This window comes from Indicator indicator, chromosome 7, assembly GCF_027791375.1.
Source record: "Indicator indicator isolate 239-I01 chromosome 7, UM_Iind_1.1, whole genome shotgun sequence".
Classification (NCBI taxonomy): domain Eukaryota; kingdom Metazoa; phylum Chordata; class Aves; order Piciformes; family Indicatoridae; genus Indicator; species Indicator indicator.
In genome coordinates this window covers 460,225-481,708 of record NC_072016.1, presented here as the reverse complement: position 1 = coordinate 481,708, position 21,484 = coordinate 460,225, and the positions used below count along the sequence as shown (strand labels likewise).

Sequence of the window (21,484 nt, the reverse complement as noted above, 5' to 3'; positions counted from 1 at the left end):
CTGTTTGGTGTTGCTCTCAGAGGATGCTCACCCTCACCGAGAGAAAGGTTGGGTTGGGAGGGGGAAAAAGAGCTGTCAGAGGGCTGAACAGTGAGACTGGCAGCATGCTGCTGTCTCTGTCACTCACCTGCTCTCTGACCTTGGGTTTGTGACAGTGGCACTTATGGCTTTGCTTGCTCTGCCGCTAAACACAAACAATAACTTTCCTCCTGAGCATCGTGCTTAGAGACACACGGCCACAAAATGCTAAACTAGAGCAGTAAAAGCATTCTGGTAGCCCAATGACAGCTCCAGAGAATGAACAGAATCCATCTACTTTCCCCCCCATCTCTTTAAGCACAGCTAACGAAGAGAAAAGAAAGCCCCTGCCCTCGCTGGGAGCAGGCAGTGGCTGTGGCAGTGATGTACTGAAATGCAGGGAGTGGGCTGGAGTGCTGGAATTTGGTTACATGGCTGTTTGCAAATTAATGGCTAAATCAATTAAATGCAAGCAGGGGATTTCTCTTGAGGAAAGCCTAGTCTCCATCGCCAGCAGAAGGGGAGGGCTTGTGCAGCAGGGATGACACAATCAGGCTCACGAATCACCAGCGGTGTGCCAGATTAATTCATTAATGGAGGGTTTTATCTCTGATCATAAAAAGCAGGTTACACTCAGCCGGGAAGGGAGCGAGACTTGGAGGAGAGGGGAGAGAAATAAAGAGAGATAGAGAGCGACAGAAAGCACGAGGGAAGGAGAGCAGGATTCGCGGCAAGCCGGGGCTGGCAACGAGGGCTCTCCGGAGAGCAGCTCCTCGGAACCCCCGGCGCGCTCCCGGCGGGGCCGCGGGCGGGCAGCGGCTCGGTGCTGCTCACAAGTGCTAAGCCCTCCTCGTAGCTTGATGGGCACCCCCGGTGCTGCTCTGCACGTCTCGGAGAGCGTTGACGTGGAAAGGAGCGGCGAGGAGGGGGAGGCTGGAGAAGCGAGCTACGGCTCCTCTGAAACTCCGGAGAGCATGCGAGGGTGCGGGCAGGCTGGAGAGGAGTCCGAGGGCTGCGCACCCCGCACCATGCGCCCCGGCCGCCCGCGCCGCTCAGTTCCGGACATGACCCTCCTGTGACCGGACGCACCATGAGCATCTGGGAGGTGATCCTGGCTTTCGTGGTGGTGGTGCTGATGCTCGTGGCCCTGCTGGCCAACGTGCTGGTGCTGATGTGCTTCCTGTACAGCGCTGACATCCGCAAGCAGGTCCCGGGATTGTTCATCCTCAACCTCACCTTCTGCAACCTGTTGATGACTGTTCTCAATATGCCCCTGACCTTGGCTGGGATCATTTACAAGAGTCAACCAGCAGGAGATCAGATCTGCCACGTTGTGGGCTTCCTGGAGACTTTTCTCACCACGAACTCCATGCTGAGCATGGCAGCTTTGAGCATTGACAGGTGGATCGCTGTCGTCTTCCCCCTCAGTTACCACTCCAAAATGAGGTACAGAGATGCTGCTCTCATACTGAGCTACACGTGGTTGCACTCCGTGTCCTTCCCCATAGTGGCAGCATCTCTCTCCTGGGTGGGTTTCCATCACCTCTATGCCTCCTGCACCCTGTACAACAAGAGACCAGAGGATAGGACACAGTTTGTGATTTTCACTGTGGTCTTTCATACCCTCAGCTTCCTCCTCTCCCTTGTAGTCTTGTGTTTCACATATCTCAAAGTGCTGAAGGTGGCACGGTTTCACTGTAAGCGGATTGATGTGATCACTATGCAGACCCTGGTGCTGCTTGTGGACATCCACCCCAGGTAAGGTGCTGTGTGTTCAGCAAGGGAGATTGCTCACCGCAGCGGAATCAAGGACGGGCTGCAGCGTTACCTTAAATACAGTCTGGTCTGTGGCATAGCAGAGGATGGGGAGGGGGAGGAAGCCAGCATCCTTCTTCTGTTCTGCATGTTTCTTTTCACATGTGTTGGGTTTTCTGGTTGCAGAAGCAACTCCTTTGTTGTTGTTATTGTCCTTAAAGGTTTGTTTTGGGAGAGAGAGCAAATACCAGGCAGTTTTGGCTGAGCATGCACTGTCCCTTGAGACAGCGATCTCAAGGACCTTGTTCGTTGCAGGGGGATTTAGGGGTTGATAGATTTGCATTTTTTTGGCACTGCCAGCCCAAAGGGTTGCTGGATCCCTGGGAGGGAGCAGGCTGGGGCTGCACATATCCCTTTGGTTGGAGTTCAGGAAGGGAGCCGGGTGCTGTGTGCTGCTCCCTTAGCAGCTTCCCTATCGCTGTGCTCTCTGTAACTTTATCTTTCCAGAAGGCAGGATTGTAGGGGAATAACTTCTGCAAAATGCATATGCTTGGATGCCCAAATTTAAATCCAAACCAGAGGGTCCTCAGTATCAATGTTAACATGACAAGCAAGGGATGTATAGAATAAATGAGAGTCTTTAATTGAGCCCCGTGTGCCTAGACAGAGGAGGAGAAAAGTCTCTGGGAGCTGGGATGAAAATAGGCTTGAAGGTAAACACCAAACAGGGATGAATGTGTGCTGGGATGATGTGGCAAAGAAGCATATCAGGGATTATGCACAAACTATAAATCTTGTCTGAATAGTCTGTATCTGGGTCTGAAAGGTCTGCAGATTTGGCTGGAGGAGGGACAGTGGGAGAGACAGCTTGCCCCGGGTCAGTGGTGAAGCTGGAGGAGAGAAAGTCTTGCAGGTGTTCAAGGGTGCTGCTGGGCAGGTAGCAGTGCTGGTGAGGAGCTGGGGAAGATGCCCAGAGTTCAGGGGAGGAGGAAGTCAAAGTGGGCTGTGATGGCTCTGCCCATGAGATATGGAAAGAAGGAAACAGGGAAGACCAAAACAGGCACAGCTGGAAGGATGTGGGACCAGGCTGGGGAGAAGGGAGCAACAAGATGTGCCAGAGTCATCTGCCCAGGAAATGGGGATTGGAGAAATAAACCTGCACCACTGGGGCAGGACAGAGAGGGACAGGGTGGCTCATGGATCAGCATATCCTGGCTGAGGGTTGAGGGGCTTGGATTTGCTGGGGCAGATGGGACTAAGACCCAGCCAAGACTGGGATAAGGTGGCAAAGTCAGCGAGGGAGCTGTGTGAAGCAGGAAACCGGAGACACTAGTCTCGGTGTGGAAAGGAATCAGCCTGGTTTGCTCAGGGGTGCTGGTTTGTCTTAGGGCTTAGTGTGGCTGGAGTGAGTGACTGGAAAGGGACAGGTCTGATGTATTTGCCTGGAAAAAAAGTAGACTGGTTTGGCTAGGAAGGGTGACAGAGCAGCTGTGAGGAGTGCATGTGGTGCTTGGGAGAGAGTCAGAGACAGGATCTTGAGGTTCAGACTGTATCTGTAGAGGCTGAAGAGAAGAGAAATATCTTTCAGGAAAATGCTGGCAGTAAAGGGATGTGTCTGATATGGGGAAAGAAGTCTGCCTGGAAGAGAGGAAAGTCAGGGCAATTGAAGAGGGCAGTCCCATGCCAGGCATCCCACCTGGACATCCTCTCCCACTGGTCCCCACTTACTGTCCTGTGCTCTGCAAGCTGGAGGAGAACATCAGCTCTCTCCATGTGCAGCCAGCCAGGAGCAGAGCTGCAGGACTGAGCACATGTGTCTATCCTCAAAAAAGGGTCACATTTTGGGGATTCCTAAGCCTAAGGCAAATAAGTCTGAAAGGATCAGAGCAGGACAGCACACTGCTAGAGGTGCAGAAGCATTTGCCCAGGGTTCTCCAGTAAATCTGTTTGATCTGATCTGTCTCTTGACCAAAAATGTGGGAGCAGAACTTTGGGCAAGCCCTGCTACTGTTTCTTGAGCAACACGTGTGTAGATATTCCCTTATCCCGTGAGGCAGAGGAGGAAAACACTCTCCTACCCTCCGTGCTGTCTGCCTGCTAACTGTGCCGAGTGCCCTTGGCTCCTGCAGGCTCCGTGAGCTGTGGTGGTTGCCCTCGGGGCAGTGCTGTGAAGCCGCCGGGGCTGCTGGAAACAGCACAGCTGGTGCTGGAAGTATGCCTGGGCTGCACTGCAAACTTTGAGAAAAAGGACAAAAATCTCCATGGTATTTCTCCTCCTCTGCATTCTTTTCCTGGTTTTAGGTTAATATGAGGGTGTTTGTGCATTTTGTGGTCACCTCAGTGAGGAGTGGATTCAGTGGGGCTGTGGGATGCTACCTCCTTTCTTCAGAGCAGATAGAGTGGTACAGGCACTTTGCTGGCAGGAACCTGTGTTAATAACTCCTGCCACTATTTCTCACATCGGATTATTCTGATGCCTCTCTCTAAGAAAGGAGAGTTTTAGCTTCTGTGCTAAACTACAGAATGGTGGCCAACTTCATCTGTGGGGGTGCTGTCTTAACTGGTGGTGATGGCTACCAGTGCTGAAAGGGTCAGACCTCAAACCCCATCTGGATGTGTTCCTGTGCAACCTGATCTAGGCGACCCTGCTTTAGCAGGGGGCTTGGACGAGATGACCTCCAGAAGTCCCTTCTAGCTCCCCCCATTCTGTGATTCTGTGATTGCTGTCCAAAGCTCTGACACTGCAAAGGCATCACCTGAAGAATGGAAGCGGTGCACCTACAGGCAGCTTCAGTGTTTGTTGTGGTGCCTAACAGTACAGGCACAGATGGTCAGAGAATGTACACAAGAGAACAAAGTTTGTAAGACCACCTTAGACTCCCCTGACTTCCCTGGCTCTTTGCTCAGTCTAGTTTCAATGCTGAGAAATGTGGATGGACAATTTTCTGCTTGCTGTGACTCACAACCCGCCCTCGAGGAGGTCTAGCGACAGGCATGGTGACAGATGGCTTTATTATCTGTGACTTGCAGAGACACGAGTGAGCTTCTGAAGATCATTGGAGATGAGCACAAAGGAGGCCTCTAAACCCCACACAAACTGGTGTGAATGTTTAGGGCACATGTCCTCTCAACTTAGCTTAGGCTTTTGTATGCAGTCCTGCTTTTTCCTGACTTTGTTCTGAAGACCAAGAGATCTTTGGCATTGTGAGAAGTTTGGGCAAGTTGCCTAGGTGCTTGGCTGACCCATGTATTTCTCCACTCAAGTTATCTATGGTACCCTTGTGGTGCATTCAGGGCTACACATCTTAAAGTCCAGTATCTCACAAACTTTGTTTAAAACCTCAAACCTTCAAAGGGATACAACTCAGATTTCCCAGGACATGAAGCTCTGTAAAGGAGGGCTTGGTCAACAACCCAGTTCTAGTGCTAGTGTCATTACTGGAGCCTGCATGGATGTTCTTATCCTGGTGTATGAGAGCGTGTGCAACAGCAAAACACTCATCTGTGAACACTGTCCCTGTGAAGCAGGGAGATAAAGCACCTGCCTCTCTGCTCTGTTATTTATTAGCTACATTTGGAAAGGCTGAACAAAAGAAATTGCTTGAAGTCTATCAGGACTCCTCAAACCAAGTGTGAGCTCCAGGAGTCAAAGACAGCTTTCTATTTCTTTGACTCCAGGAGTCAAAGACAGCTTTCTCCCTTCCAACCCTGAATGATTCTATGATTCTATGTGTCAGTAAGTTATAGCTGGGGAAGCTGTTAGAAGCAAACCCACCCCTACCTCTACCGCCTAACAGCACTTTGGATATCTGTTTTCCTGTGTTGCTATGTGCCTGGGATACTCTGAATTTAATAACCAAGGTCTTAAGTGAAGCTGTCGGACCTCTCAAATAATTTCTGCACCTAAAACCAGCCCAAGTTCCCCAGTGCTTGCAGACAGGAGAGCACACAAGTTCCCCTGAAAAGGTGCAGGTTTTTTCCCTTGTCAGCTGTCATCTCTAGCTGCAAATGGCTCAGACATAGGACACACAATCCCAGGACAGAAAGGACCTCAAGGACCCACTGTTAGCAGAAGCACAGTCTAGACAGGACAGCCCAGCACCCTGTCCAGATGGATCTTGAAGGAGTTCAATGCTGGGGACTCCACCACTTTGCTGGGACATATTCCAGTGGCTGATGGTTCTCACTGGGAAAATCCTCCCCTTGTGTCTAGCTGGAATCTCCCCAGCAGTGACTTGGACCCATTACCCTTTGTCTTTCCCATCTGGCTCCTTGTAAAAAGGGAGCCTCCACCTTCTTCTTAACCAATCTTTAAATACTGGGACATGCTGATAGGTCTCCTCTCAGCCTTTCCTGAGTGCTGAACAAACCCGGCTCCCTCAGCCTTTCCTCACATGGCAGCTTCCCAGAACACATAGCACTTGTAGATGTGTTGTCATTCTACTTGGACACAATCCAGAAGAGCAAGGTGATTTGTTATTTCAAGCAGAAAACACTTTTTCTCCTGTATTTGTTCATTTTGCCAGCGTGCTAGCTGCTCTGGGGACTGGCAGTGTAAGACCATATGTGGAACAGATCAGAGGAAACCTCTTCTCTAACACAACCAAGAGATAACAAAACTCACTGCCACAGGGGCCACCAAAGAACACTGAGATCCTCAGAACTCAGCATGCATTTAGGTGATGATCAAACCCTTGCAGGTACAGCAGGCAGCATAAAACTTAGCCACAAACCTGGTGGCTTTTAACACATGTGAGTGTGGAGCCTAGCAGTGAGTCACCAACTGCAGCATGTGGGCCAGACCATTTGTTTTGCCCAAGACATGTTGGTGAGACATTAAGGTTGGATTGGATGGTCTGTAAAGGTTCCTGCCAACACCAAACCATTCTATGATTCTGTGGCTGCTTTACCACAAAACTCATGCAATCAATCAGCACCAAGAGGGGGATCTCAGGAGTGGTCTGGCTTTGGCTTTGCTCTTTCCCAAAAGGACTAGCTCAGGTACAGATGGCTCTGGAGCTCTGGGAGATACTAATGCTGCTGTCCATCCAAGCTGGATCCACTTCCTTCAAAATGCACAGTGAACACAGGAGTCACACATGGTCCCAGCCCCATGCTTCCGTCGCCTTGCCAGCACCACACAGGTCTTAGCAGCTCTCTAGTGGCCTGATGAGACTACCACTGGGAATCTCCAAGGAGAAGCTCTTGTGCTAAAATGTCACAGGAAGGAAAAAGCCCCAAGGTGTAAGTAATTTGAGTCTGTTTAGACAGGAACAAGGCTAGTCTGAGGCGAGGACCTGGCACATCACAGCTCTGTGGCTTTGTTGTGCAGTTCTGGGCTCTGCAGAGCTCTCAGTAAGGTGGCCATGCAGGGCTGCTGCCCAGAGATTTATGGCCATCCAGTTCAGAGCCATGGGCTGTAGTGATTTCTCCTGTGTTGTGCTGAGTGTGCAGAAGGTGTGTTTTCCTGCTATGATTTTATTGTGCCTTGTTGCTTATCTTGCTGGGAAGTTTCCCCTCTCTAGGACAGTGGTGATGGAATTCGTGTTTCCAGGGAAGCAGCATGCTGCCTACCCTGCACTGCCTATTTCCCACGACTCTGAACAGTGTGAGGCAAACTCTGGCCTGCAAATACAGCTCTCAGTAACTCAGAAAGGGGCTGCAGCTGCATTCTGGGCTGAACTGCACCGTTTTGACTAGATCTAAACTGATGGAATGGGGTTGTGTGCATATAAATCTATCATGGTGGTTTTGGGGGAGTGCATCAATACTTGGTATTGTCTCACATAAGCCAATAGCAGGTGAACTCGTGTGACTACAGCACTTCTTGCTCCGATTGATTTCCCTCATTCCAGAAGTAAAGGCATTGCAGGCTGATGTCATGATGCTTGTTCTTGTTTGTGTTGCCCGTCACGCAGCGTACGAGAGCGTTGTCTAGAGGAGCAGCGGAGACGCAGGCAGCGAGCAACCAAGAAGATCAGTACCTTCATTGGGACTTTCATTCTGTGCTTTGCACCTTATGTAATTACAAGGTAAGCACCAGCCTGCAGCCTGGAGAAGGCTGCTGAGAGGCACTCCTCCCGCAGAGAAGTAGGGCACTATGAGGCAGGGAATGATCCAGGTCTCCCATGAAAATTTGATGTGCCGTTTCCACTCCTGAGGCAGAGATTGCTGAACTAACACCGTCCTCTGAAGTGTCACAGCACCTGTCCCATGCAATCCTGACACAGCCTGGGGGCCAAAATCTGTTCGACCGTCCCAGCTGAGATGTTGGTCTCATGAGGGTGATTTAGGAAGTCAGCCCACAGGAGTTTGCAGACTTATTTCAGGTCAAGCCATCACCTACTCCTTGCTACTCCCTGCTCCCTGCTCAGGGGTGATGTGCAGGGGGAAGATATTTGTCTGAATAGGTCAGACGATAAAAGTCTGGTCAACAAGGTCCAGCTGAGGTGAAAACATGGTCCACAGACTGAAATGATAGTTTTGTCTGACTGGATACAGTTTATTAGTCATAAACATCTAGCTCACAGCTAAAATAAATCCTTGTGATTTATGGCCAGATGTCTGCGTATCTTCTGGCTTATCTTTGGAAATGGCTCCTCTGGGAAACACAAAATTACTCCTATGAAACAAACAAGAAATATTTAAAAGTGAGTGTATCCAGAAAACTGTTGTTGAAGGAAATTTACAACTTGCATTCTTTATTAAAAGACTTAGGGGGAAATGAAATGCTGCTCTGCAGAACAGAGAAAGGAAAAAATAGTTTTAAAGTATTGCCTACACCAGCACTGTCAAGTAGAAATTATTTGGGCTGACTTTAGTCAAACTCAGATCCATCATGAAAAATCTTTGAAAAATGGAATTAAGGCACTAAAAGTGAATGTTGGGCACAGAGCCAAGTCCAGGCTGTCCCAGTATAATAAAATATCCTGGATTTCTAACTAAACAGCTCCCAAGGTCTTGTAGTCCCTTAGTGGAAATGGAAGCCTGCATGTCAATTGATTTTGTGTTGCTGATAATAATAGCAAATTGATTCCTGCTGGCAGTGTGTAACAGCATTGCAAGCACCTTGCAAACCCTGTTACTGCATTTATCTCTGCTTTCACTTGGGAGTCACAAGAACACATTCCCTGCCCCACACTCTCAATGGGTGTGAAAGGAGTTACAGCCATGGACTTGCACTTGCACCCTCAGTTCTCAGGCTATAAGGCACTAGAGAATTTGCTTCATTACAAATGGTTGCATCCCATTTTATGCTGGGACTCTGGAACTCATGAACATCATCATCAGTCACAGAGTAGCTTGTGGCTTTGTCCTGAGTGATGCCAAGAGCTATAACCAGGACTGCCCAAAGTGCTCTCGTACTTCTCCACAGGCATCCCAGCCTGGGATCCATTCACCGTGCCCCTACCTCCTCTTAACTCTCTGGTGTCCTCGTAGCCCTAAGATGCAGCAGAGGGGCCAGAAAAATCCTGATCTTCCTCCTTTTAGTCCATACAAGGATCACTTACATGTTCTGAGCCTTCAGTCTGTTGAGGACTAATAGCTTTACTGCACAGAGTGAGAAGAGCCAAGGTGTAGGGCCTGGAATGCATGAAGGGTTGGGCACTTGCCAGGTATGCCAGGGGATAAAGTCCATCCTTTTCCTGGCTTTTCAGCCCTGACACCTTTAGAGGGATTGATGAGCAGCAAGATATGGGGAATTCACTCTTCTGCTACTTGAGAGACCTTGCTGGACACCACAGCACATGCATGGGTATCGGAGGGTGTGCATTACTGTACCTCCCTCTGCCTCTCACACACAGCAGCTGAGGGTGATGAAGCCAAGGGGATTAGGAGGCTTTTGAGATTAATCATGTAAGGAAATATTATTTTCTGGACTGTGTCCAGCTCTTTGCATTCACAAGATAGAAGCAATCAATCACAGTTCAAGGCAGTGAACAGAAGACAGCTGAATCGCTTAGCCTCTCCTTTGGACAGCCAGCTCTAATCAGCAGCATGCTTAACTTACTTGTGTTTTTCACTCCTTCATGAAGTGAGGTCTGAAGGCTGCAAATCACAAGGTTTCACTGTAACAACATCTTTCTGCTTGTCATGGAATCATAGAATTGTTAGGGTTGGAAGGGACCTCGAGGATCATCCAGTTCCAATCCCCCTACCATGGGCAGGGACACCTCACACTACAGCAGGTTGCTCAGAGCCACGTCCAGCCTGGCTGCGAAAACCTCCAGGGATGAGGCTTCCACCACCTCTCTGGGCAACCTGTTCCAGTGTCTCACCACCCTCATGGTGAAGGAGTTGATATTAGAACCCCAGCCAGGTAAAATCCTCTCTGGGTAAACCATAGTTTTCCAGATTACACTGCATTCTTGTATTGACACAACACCCTTCTAATTAGCTCAGTGGCTGACCTTAGGCAATACATCACTAGAATGAAGTTCTGCTTGGTTCTGTGTTGCAGTGTGCCAGATGTGTTATCCCATGCCATGCATTTCTAGGGATAGCTTGTTTCTTGCTTTGTAAAACTTCTCTTAGCATACACCTGTTCTTTAGCTACGTTTATCATTGTATGATTAAATAACATTGCTCAAACCCTATTATTTTCCAAGGAGCTTTTCATAAGGGAAGTCAAACTGTGCCATGCCAATTTCTGATATTAATTTCCAACTCCAGGCATTTCATCCTGGAACACAGGGCTGCGCTCATGGAAGCTAATAAGCTCTGTTGCTGTGCAAGGAAATTGGCTTTAAATTAAAAATCCTGAAGTAATATCAGAAGGAAATTCATAGTTCCAAGCCCTTGGGTTACAGAGGAGGATGGTGGAACAGGCAGAATAAGATTAAAATTCTCTTGTGTCATCTCAGGGGGACAAGGGGTGAGCAAACTGTGTATTTAGAGGGGTTCCCTGAACTCTGCATGCAGATCTTCCTGGGGTAGAGAAGCAAGTTCAGAATTCCCCTGCCAGCTTTGGTCTTCCCTGTCTGTGCATATAAACACATGCAGTCGCTGATGTATTCGATGGGAGTGACCTCCTAATGCTCATCAAAAGCCTCAGCTGATGTGAGGCAAAGCTATTTTCCTCCTGAACAGAAAACCTTTCAGGTGTGGGCTGGCTGCTGTTGCTTGCTATCATCACATCTGCCTGCTGCCTTGCTGTCCTCATGGCTCTGTGCTGACTGGGGGTTCCCATAGCTCTGGAGCACAGCAATGGATAAAAGCAGTGGACTGCAAGATTTATTGCAGGAAATTTACAAGATTAGGCACAAGAGTTCAAAACCAGCTGCCCACTGTAATGTATGCACCACAACTTAACTGCAAAGCAGCCAGCAGGCACTGCCATGGCATGGTGGTACCAAGAGGGATTGTTCACTGGCAAGAAAACACAGGAAAGATTCACTTTACCAACCAATACAGTGAAAGTGAAGTAAAATCAGCATCAAGATAAAATCCATGGTCAGCTTATTCATCTCATTAAAACAAAAGAAACAACTAAGGCCTAATTCTGATAGCCTGGGGTTTGTGTGGGGAGAAGAATCAGAATTAGACACAAAGAGGAATGTTAGGAGCACAGGCTTAAGGGACTGAACTTACTCTTGTGAGAACTTTGTCACCTGCCAGCTCCACAATGCAGAGCCAGCTTTGTTTCACTTCTGAACAAGACACTTTAGCTTGTTTAGGTTGTTCAGAATGTTCTCCATACCTCAGTGAAGGTCTGGGGTATCAGCAGTGCACAACAGACGGCTGGTCTCTGCAGTAGCCTCCAGCTGGATGTGCACCTGCTCAGCAAAATATTTCCTAAAGTGATCAAGTGCAGAGGTGTGTAAAGGGCTCCCAGTGAGTGTTACCTGTGCAAAAGAGCAAGGTCTGAGGCTTTACAGCAGCATCCTCATTGGTTTCCTGAGAGTGAAATGAAGTACCTGGATGCCTGTTTGACATGGCACACCTCGAGAACGCTACAACATTAACAAGGGATCACAGTGAAAGAGCTTATAGCTGGGACATGCAAAGACATTGAAGAGCAGGCAGGAGAAGAGTGGCTTATGAAGGCAGGATAGGGAATTACACAGCTGATACAGTAGGATTTAATTTACCAGGAGCACTGAAATATCAATGCTCCTTCTCTGCAAATGTCTTTTTTTTTGGATGAAACTTTTCATGAAAATGGAAGCCATGCATATAATTTCCCTCTCAAATGAGAAACAAAACCTTCTTTCAAAGGCAATAAAGAATGTGATGTGCCTTGAAAGGCTGACATTTAATTATGCACAAAATTGGATGCAGGGCTTAGGGTTTCATCTGCACCTCTATGTTTGCTGCCTGGTACCTGCAAATGTAATTCACTACAGAGCACAAGAAGTGCAAAATGTGAAAATATCAGGGACACTTAGGGAACGTAATCAAAGCAAATATTTACATTTCTGCCCATAAAAATGTAAGCTTTTTACTGGATCAGTCAAGGAAGGTAAAATTAACAGCTCTGGGCTGGCAACCCTGAAGTGTCTGTTTGATATGCTTTATATGGAGATTGCTAACATCTTGTGGAAGTGATTGACAGGGACTCAGGCACACATTTGTCATATTTTGGTCATTCAGAGCACCCTCTGAATTTAATTAAACTTTATCCAATTCACATCTGTAAAGCTTTCAGTAAAAGAACCTCATGAAATTCAACATGTGAAATTTAAAATGCAAAGAAGGCATCAAATCTGTGACATGGAGAATAAGGAGGGGAAGGATGGCTCAGGGTAGATGATAAAGTAAATAGGACTGGGTAGATAATTAATTTCCAGAGTCTAATCTCATTTTAGGGCATATACACATTGGTGATGTCAGCTACATTTTATTAAACAAGGGAGAACACACCAGATGAGACCCCCAGCAGCTTGAGTAGATGATCTTTATATCTGAGTTTGGGTCCTGCTTTGGAAGGGAGATATCAACCCTGAGTTACAAGGATAGGCTGGAAGAGCAGCATTTGCTTAGTTGAGCAATGGGACAGATGGAGATGCTTTCATAGCTCAGAGTTGCTTATGGTGATCAGCTGAGCCAGGCAGCACCAGTGAAGGGGCAACAGCAGCTCCCAAGGGTTTTCATGGAACATAGCCTGGTCACCTCAAAGGTCCCACACGTCTGGGAGCCCCCAGAGAGCTGTGGCTAGTCTCACCAGCCCTAAAAGCACCATTGCACAGGTGCACCTCACTGCCAGTGGAAGGGATGCACAACTTAGCCAAATAACTAGCACAAGAGAGACAGAGCTATGTTGGATCACAGACTTAGCAACACTGCAGCTAGCAAGAGCCACTCTAAGTGGCTAAAGCCCCAACACTGCCTGCAGACCCACAGTGCTGAGCATGGGCACAGATATCCAGGAAGAGACTAACCTTTTGCCATGGAGTTTGCTGTCTAGGCAAACCACAACAGGGAGGGAAGGCAGAAACTCGTAGTCAGCAGTGTTAAAATTTAGGGCTCTTTACTCCCATTTTTTTGCTCAGATGACTGAGGGTTGTAGCACCTTTCCTGTGAAAAAAGGCTAAGAGATTTGGGGTTGTTCAGCCTGGAGAAGAGAAGGCTCCGGGATACCTTATTGTAGCCTTTCTATACTTCAAGGTATCTATAAAAAGATGGGGATAGTCTTTTATAGCAGGGCCTGCTGTCACAGGCAAGGGGTAATGGCTTGAAACTAAAAGAGGGAGATTTGGAGTAGACAGAAGGAAGAAATCCTTTACAATGCGGGTGGGGAAACACTGGCACAGGCTGCCCAGAGTGATGGTTGATGCCCTGTGCCTGGAAATATTCCAGGTCAGGTTGTTTGGAGCTCTGAGCAGCCTGATCTAGTTGAAGCTGTCCTTGCTCACTGCAGAGGGTTTCACCTAGATGGCCTTTAAAGGTCCCTTCTATCCCAAACCATTCTATGGCTCTATGAAGCTCCACTTCTGTGCCCAGATGAGGACCATGCCATCTGCCAGTGCTGCTTTGAACACCAGGATGTACTGAAAGGTCGTGGAATGGGAGTTGCAAGGGACAAAAAGCAACAGCCCTCAAGCTTACAGCTGCAGTCTTAGACTTCAGCAAGGGGAGGGCTACATTCTCATGTTCATGAGCATGGCTTGCTTTAATTTGCTTTTTGTCCTTGCAACTGCCCAGGAGCAAATGGAGGTTTGGGGGCAGGGGCTTCATTGATTATAGTTGTGCTGCTGCTCTGTTGTTAATGTGAGGATTCACTCCTTCACCCTCCCTCTCTCCGCAGGCTTGTTGAATTATCCTCTGTGGTGCACATCAGCTCCCACTGGGGAATCATGTCCAAGTGCTTAGCTTACAGCAAAGTGGTTTCAGACCCTTTTGTGTACTCTTTGCTGCGGCACCAGTACAAGAAGACATGGAAAGACCTCATAAACAAGATCCTCAAAAGAAGCTCCATCAACTCTTCTGCCCTCGCAGGCGAGCCGCACAGTCGGAATATTTTGCAGCTGAATGAGTGAAGAGCCTGGTATGGGACCTACAAGGCACAAAATACAAAATGTGGGAAACAAAAGTAGCTGGCCTACCCCTAATAGCTATCCTCAGTTGCCAAGGCTTTGGGAGGCAGTCAAGCACAGGCTGAAGCCCAGCCTGTGTCCCTCCAGTAGTCTATCTGGCACCCAAGGCAGGCAGCCTGCCTTCAACTCCTGCCTCCGACTAAAAGAGTGCTATTGATCTGTGGTCCTGCTGGCTTTGCAAATACAAACCTCCCATTGATTTCCATCAGCACTTACACATAACCAGGGAGTATAAAGCTAGTCCTCAGCAGAAGGGCTCATGAAAGTCATGGGAACAAACTGGTGCCATCACAGTTATTCTGCAAAGCTGCACAGGGGTATTTGTGCTGCAGGTAAAGCTCCCTCCAAGGCAGCTGCCAGCCTGGCCTGACAAAAACCACTCCAACCAAGCTGCTTGGCTATGTCATGTGTAGAAAAACCCTCAATAAGCAAAGTCTAATAGAAAAATCTCTACTTAGATACTCACACAATGCCCAGAATAGCTTTCAAGTTCTTCTGATACCTGTTTTTTGAACACTGCTGTAGAACAGAAGGAAGTGCCCACTTTTGGCTGGATTCAGCCCTCTCTTATCTAAGGGTTTGTAAAGTCACTTTCACAGAATCCCATTAGTTCCCTCCTGATAAAATTTCAGAAAAGTAAAATCAGTAGACAAGATGGAAAGGTCACAATGCCTCCTGCCTACCTTCCAGCATATCTGAGCTCTAAAGAGATGAATTTTGGCCAAAGATGCAGAACTGGGCCCAGTGCCCGGGGGAAAAAAAGTAATAATTTTTTTCTGGGGTGTTATTAATCATGTTGGTTGATTGTTTTTTTCTACAGATACGCTACTGAAAGGAAAGATGAGCCTAAAATTAGGTTTAAAAGTATAATCTCCAAAGCAAGGGATCCAAAAATAACAGATTTCTTCTCCACCATGAAAGCGCAGCCAGTAAGCTGAAAGTGCAGCTCCCAGAGCTCTGGACTGCAGCCATGCAGAGTCATGCTATCAGGAGCTGCCATTCACTCACTCAGCCTGCAGCTGGCACAGGCCTGAGCACCAGGGAGATTTTCCAAGCAGGACAATCCTGTGTGTCACGCCTCCTCATCTTTTGTGTTAAGGTTATTTAGTTCATTGTAGGCACAACTACAGCTGGGAGATGGCTTCACAACTGTCACACAGAGACCTGATGCTGAAGCCATCCTCCAGCCACTCAAGAAGAATTACTTTCCTGGATGATTTAAGCTTCTCTCAGCTCAGCAAAAGCACTATGGAATGGGACAGTTTTCCAAGCTTTTTCTTATTGATTAAGTCCTAGAATAGCCAAAGCAATAATTAATCAGTTGTCATTTCTGCTGCTAGGATTTTCAGGAATGACTGATTTCTGATACAACTTGCACCGATGACGTGTCTTGTCCCTATAAACCCTTCAAATTATTTTCAATTTATTGGCTTCAAATACTTCACATTTATAACTAGACTGGCAAAAGACTTATCACCAGTTCTGAGCTTAATTCTGCACGTGTTTTTCCCCAGAAGATGACTTACAGTCACATCAGAAATTAAATTCATTTTCGTGTGGGTAGGTCACGAAAGCTCCTGCTCCAGTGGCCATGAGGTAGGATAACGAACTAAATTAGTGCATTTCCTATTGCTTGTGCCAAATGCCCTCCAGCAGTCATTCTGCAAGCATCAGCATGCCCCTTCTTGCAAGCTCTACCACAGACTCCAGTCTCCAATAGAACAGACATTCCGTTTCCTTTGTACCTCACACACCAGTACAGTTAGATAATGGCTGGGCTTGGTGATCTTAAAGGTCTTTTCCAACCCAAACCATTCTATTATTCTATGAAGAAGTGTCCACTGTTGGAGTTTCTGGCCAGTTACCTTTCTGAGGTAACTCAAAGTGAGGATGAACACAGCAATGAACATGGGGTAAGACCTCAGCTGTAGGTCTGGAGAGCTTTGCCAGGGTAAGGCAGTACCATAGCTGCAAGGAACCAGTTTAATCTGGAAACTCATATTGTCACCTGCTTAGGAAACTCACATTGTCATCTGCTTGAGAAATAGGAGAATTCCTATAATGCTGATCATCATCTACCATCTAAATGACAACTTGCAACAAAACTACTGATTTTACTGATAACCTCCCCTATAATTAGAATACAATACACACATGAATATAGTCAGAGAACCTAAGTAAGTTTGAACAAGACTGCAGTCACAATTAGCCCTTGGCCAGATAAAAGTCTACCTCATCTTCATCATCTCACTTCTTAGGCTTCACATAATTTTCTCAGGTGCAATAGATAAAACCACTCAGCTCCACACTTGGTTCTTAAGAAATCAAATCCCCTTGATGGTATCAGAACACAGGATATTGCAGAGCTGGTTATTAGGGAGCTTAAAGTGATAAAAAGCTCTCTGTCAGGTTGTGGTGTGCTTTACTAACACCACTATTACTGAGGTAAATTGCAACAAGCTCATTGCTACAGCCCTGAGCTTTGCTCAACTTATCACTGTGGCTGCTGCCAAAGTCAGTGGGAGGTTTGTATGTCGATGAACCCAGTCCTAGAAGGGTCTCAAACAGAGTAAGATAATTTCCACCCCCCCACCCCCCCCCAGCAACCCAACCCAAGCAGATTCAGGGTGGCTAGCAGAAAGCTGGAGAGGGCTATGGCACTGGACTTGCCTCATTCTGCTTGTGTACCGCAGCCGGTCCCTGGCTGATCTATGTCTCCCCATCAGCAATAAATCTCTCCCCTTGTATGTGTTTAAACATTTGTCTTTCTTTCATGGTGCCTTTCTTCTAGAATGAACAGAGGATAACTATATTTTCCCCTCCCTTACATCAGCTCTCTGACACATTGTCCTATTTCCACCACCTGAAGCAAGCGGGAGGTGCAAACGCTGGTGCCTGGCAAACTGACTCAGTCCCCAGAACAAGAGTCACAGCCCAACACTTCTGCTGACGTTTTATAAGGTACTAGAAATATGCTCCCGTGGCTTGTCAAGTGCTTGATATTCAGCTGAATTCTTATAGGCAACTTGCAAACTTTCCTGAGATGTCTAAGTGATGAATGTAGCTGTGAGTAACTATCTGCTGTACACCACGTCGAGTCCAGTGAGTTAGAGCACTGATGGTAAATGTGATGCACAATGCTTTATGAGCTCTGCTCTGTGAGGCAGAGCTGCTCCCTCCTCTACCACCAATCCCTCTGTCTGTGGTTTCCCATTTGTTATTTCAATATTTTGGCAAACTTTTGTAAAGTGTGGCTACAGTGTGTGCCCCAACTACAGAACTGCATGTGCAAAACACCCTCTGCAGCTGCTTCAGGCACCAGGCAGCTTGTTGGTATCTGCCAGCCATATGCAATATCGAGTTCTCACATGCATGTTCAAGTAACATTCTCTTCCTATCTTCTGAATTTGGCAGGCAGAACACTGGCAGATGATTAAGAGAATCCAGTCCACTGTGTCATTTTGCAGATTCTGAGCTTTTCCCTTCCTTTGTTTTAATTATATAACCTCAGACCCCTATCTGTGAAGAAGGATCCTGGTTATGCTCCAGTTTTGAGCCAGTTAGAATGTGAAGATCTAGGTATGTGCAGTGGGCAATATCCATAAGAGAAATAGAAGAGTGTCCTGGAAAAGAGTTAAGTACCAGAACCTCCCTTGCTATACATCAAGGTAGCAGTTTTTGTTTCACGTGAGGGCCAGGTCCCAGCAGGTAGCTATACCCAGGGTTTATAAATCTCTCTTCTGAAAGTGCAGGACCTTGTTTTAATGCTAATCACCAATGGATAAGATGTGGACAGGATGTAGTGAGTTCCCCAGGTGTGCAAGTGCCTGGTTGCAGTGCCAGGCAGCCACATCCCTCTAAATAACTCTTCTCCCTGTTTCCATCCTTTTCCTCAGACCTCAACAGCCCTCTTCTCACTGGCCCTTCATCAGACTCTCTATAACCACCTTTATTTCTGAAAAAGATCAAATCTAGATATTAAAAATGTCTTAGACAAACCCTCATGAAGCCTGATGACTTTTGCAGCCACGGTTGTGTGTGTCACAGGATCACAGAGCAGCTGAGGTTGGAAGGGAACTCTGGCAGGTATCTTGTCCAGCCCCCAAGAGGCACTTCACTGCCTCCTGCCATAGCTTGCTGCCTCGGTTTTGCCAGGGCATCTGTTTGCCCTTCAGTAGTGCAAGCAAACGACCTTATTCTGCTTCAAGTCAACAATAAAATCTTCCTGTAGAGAGGTTGGGTTTTTTAAAAGGTTATTTCAGGAAGTCATCTTAGACTGAGCTTCAAAACCAGCTGCTTCAGAACAGCTTTTGAGGTTACAAAACTGGGGTGAAGGGGATGCTCGGGTGGCCTGGGAATGTTTTGCTGCCAATGATATGTGTTACCCTGGCTGCAACAGGCCTTCCCCAGGGACGTATTTTCACAGACAGCTCTCCAAGTCTCTCATGCATCCACTCACCCAAAAGAGAAAGATAAAACTTCTGTCCAAGCCCAGTATCTGCCACAGAATGGGCTGAGGCACAGCCTCCATGGCAGGACCTTTGTTGGCTTGAGAAGACTAAGACATGGGCTGTATGGGAACTGCTTACACTGCTTGAGTGACCAGAAACCACCTACATCTGTGTGAGCCTTAGCTCAGCTCTGACGGTCAAAGCCCAGGCGGTTTAGGCAGCTTGCAGAGTACTTCTATTCTGGACCTACACACCTAAGGTTTCATATTTCCTTTACCCCTCCCAATCCTAGATGAAGACATCTCTGAATGTCTTATTCCCCACATTTTGACATGTGAATACCTCTGAAAAAACCCTTTGGAAGCTGCTTTCTTTTCACAGAAATTAGAGCTGTCTTCTCCCCACATTAAATGTGCTTCAACAAAGCCTAAAAGCAAAGCCAGGGGTTTTGCACCTATATCAGCTGTTACCTGACCCTGAAATCCACTAAACTTTTCAGGATATCACTTCCAAGACAGAAAGCTCAGTTAGATCTTGATCTTGTAATCAATTATATGTTTGCTTCAGCAGGTAGCCCTGGGTAGCTGGGGCTAAGCACAGGTTTGTGTATTTGTAGAATCAGGGATAATATCTTTGTACCATGCTCAAGTCTGAGCAAGTGAGAGCAAAAACATTTTAGCCTTAAATATACCCCCCCCTCCCACCTCCATTTTCTTGTTATGGTCTCAGCATTCAGCTTATCCAAAATCTCTGATGGGTGAAGTTTCTTTCTGAAAACCACCCTGGTGGGGGGATATAAAAGTTTCCATGGAGGAAAGAGCTGCTGCAGTGTTTGTGAAACGTCTGCTTCTCCCCTGTAGTCCTGGTGTGTATCATGTAAATATCTGTTCAGGTTTGTTGGTTTCTGAGCAGGTAACAGTGAGCTGGAGAGGTTGCTCTGGTTTATCATAGATGTCTCTATTTGTAAGACAGAAGGTCAGTCCCACAGGCTGTGAGTGCACTTCAGGAACGTGTGTGTCAAGAAGCAGCTGTGTGCAGCTGTGCAGTGAGGCAGCAGCTTGGATTGCTGAAGAAATGATGCTGCACATGGTCTTGATGTACCCAAAGGCACCAAGGCACAGGGCTGATCAATAACATATGGACTTGTATCAGGAAAAGGATCTCCACCTGGAGTTATCACCAAATACTAGGAAACCGTTCTCTGGTCACTGGAGTTACAGAACCACAGCTTTAAAGCACAATCCAGACAGATAGCAAAAAAATGGAAAGCCTCCACCCCCCCTGGATTTGGATCCAGCAAGAGTTCCTAAGGAGAAAGGAAGGAAATGTTCAGTGCATCCTGGTGAGATATTGGAGGCACTGCAGCCTGGGCCAGGGGGCAAAGCTGGCTAGAGCCTTCCTCTTGCTGACTGGCACAGGGAGTCCTCTCAACTCAGATTGCACTTCTGCTACCTTGGGATTTTTGAACAAGAGTTAAAAGGAACCCTGTTGGATATCACATGTTTTAGATTGCCTTCTGACCATGAACTCCTCATGCAAAGACAGGTAATCCTAATCCCCTGCTTTGTTAATGTGATCAATGAGCTACAGAGAGGGGGAAAAAAGACAAGCAATCTCACGAATCATATGGCTTTTGATAGAAAAAAATGCCAGTTACATGTTCAGTGCCCTTGGGGTCACATAGGAAACACATGGTGAGGCTGGGAACAAGTTCTCTGTTCTCTGCCTTCCAGGCCAGCCTCACTTCAGAGAGAGAAAGCTACCTGCATCAGCCTGAGTACAGCATGGCTCTCTTTAGACCAGAAACCATAGGGCTTCCCAGAGAAAACAGGTGAAACATTCTCACAGATTGCCTTGGAAAATAGAAACTGGTAACTAAAAGGTGCCTTGAGTCACTTTTATTTATACACAGGACAGTTTTCTAAAGCTTACATTTGATTTTTTTCACAGCATTCTTATTTTTTTGAAGATAATTGTAGGATAAAAAATGCCATCTGTGTGGCAGTCACTAATCATTCCCTTCTGAATTCTTGCAGCAGTGCAATGTATTAGCAGTCTTTCCAGCTACAGTCAGACAGAAACTTTTTCCCCTGGATTAGATAATTAGATGACTATTTGCTTTAAAAAAATCCTCAAACCCCAGTAACTTAGGGGCTGGCTGCTGTAAGGGCAGTGGGGCTGCTCGGGTGAGTAAGGATTGTTCCTAACATGAAAGGGATAAAAATCCCAGACTGTGGATTTAAAATTTGGAGTTTGTTTTGCAGCTGTCCTGAAGTGTTGGGGCAGGTTTTGGGGTTTGACCCTTCAGGACAGCGACTGATGAAAAGATGAAAGCCATGAGAACAGATGGTTTGCTATGTCTGAAAGCACCTATCCAGGCTGGAGGAAGAGAGCTCTGAAGTCACATTAACATCAGCTGCTGTAGATAGGGCATGTTTTGATTGCATGGCTATAAAGATACCTTTAGATTTTATTTTTATTTCTTTTTGTATCCCAGTGGGATGTAATTCCAGGGGATATTTATCTAGTAAAAAAAAAAAAAAAAAAAAAAAAAGAAAGAAAGAAAAAGAGAGAGGAAAAAAAAAGGCAATATTACGAAACCTTTCCTAAGCTACATGGACAGAGAGATGCAGAGACCAACCTGTGGTGACACTGTGCTCCCAGGTTAGCATAGACTGTAGGGTCCCAGGTAAGCTCAGCTGCAAGTCTCCCAATAGACAGTTC

The 21,484-nt window shown here is 46.9% G+C and overlaps 1 protein-coding gene across 1 annotated transcript; it reads left to right on the top strand.

Annotated features, from left to right (window-relative positions):
• The first annotated feature begins 1,108 nt into the window (after window positions 1-1,108).
• GPR26 (G protein-coupled receptor 26) lies at window positions 1,109-14,252 on the top strand. The gene is made up of 3 exons (XM_054382544.1): window positions 1,109-1,776; window positions 7,692-7,805; window positions 14,021-14,252. Exons 1-3 carry the CDS (start codon window positions 1,109-1,111, stop codon window positions 14,250-14,252), a joined length of 1,014 nt encoding a protein of 337 aa, XP_054238519.1.
• The last annotated feature ends 7,232 nt before the right edge of the window (window positions 14,253-21,484 follow it).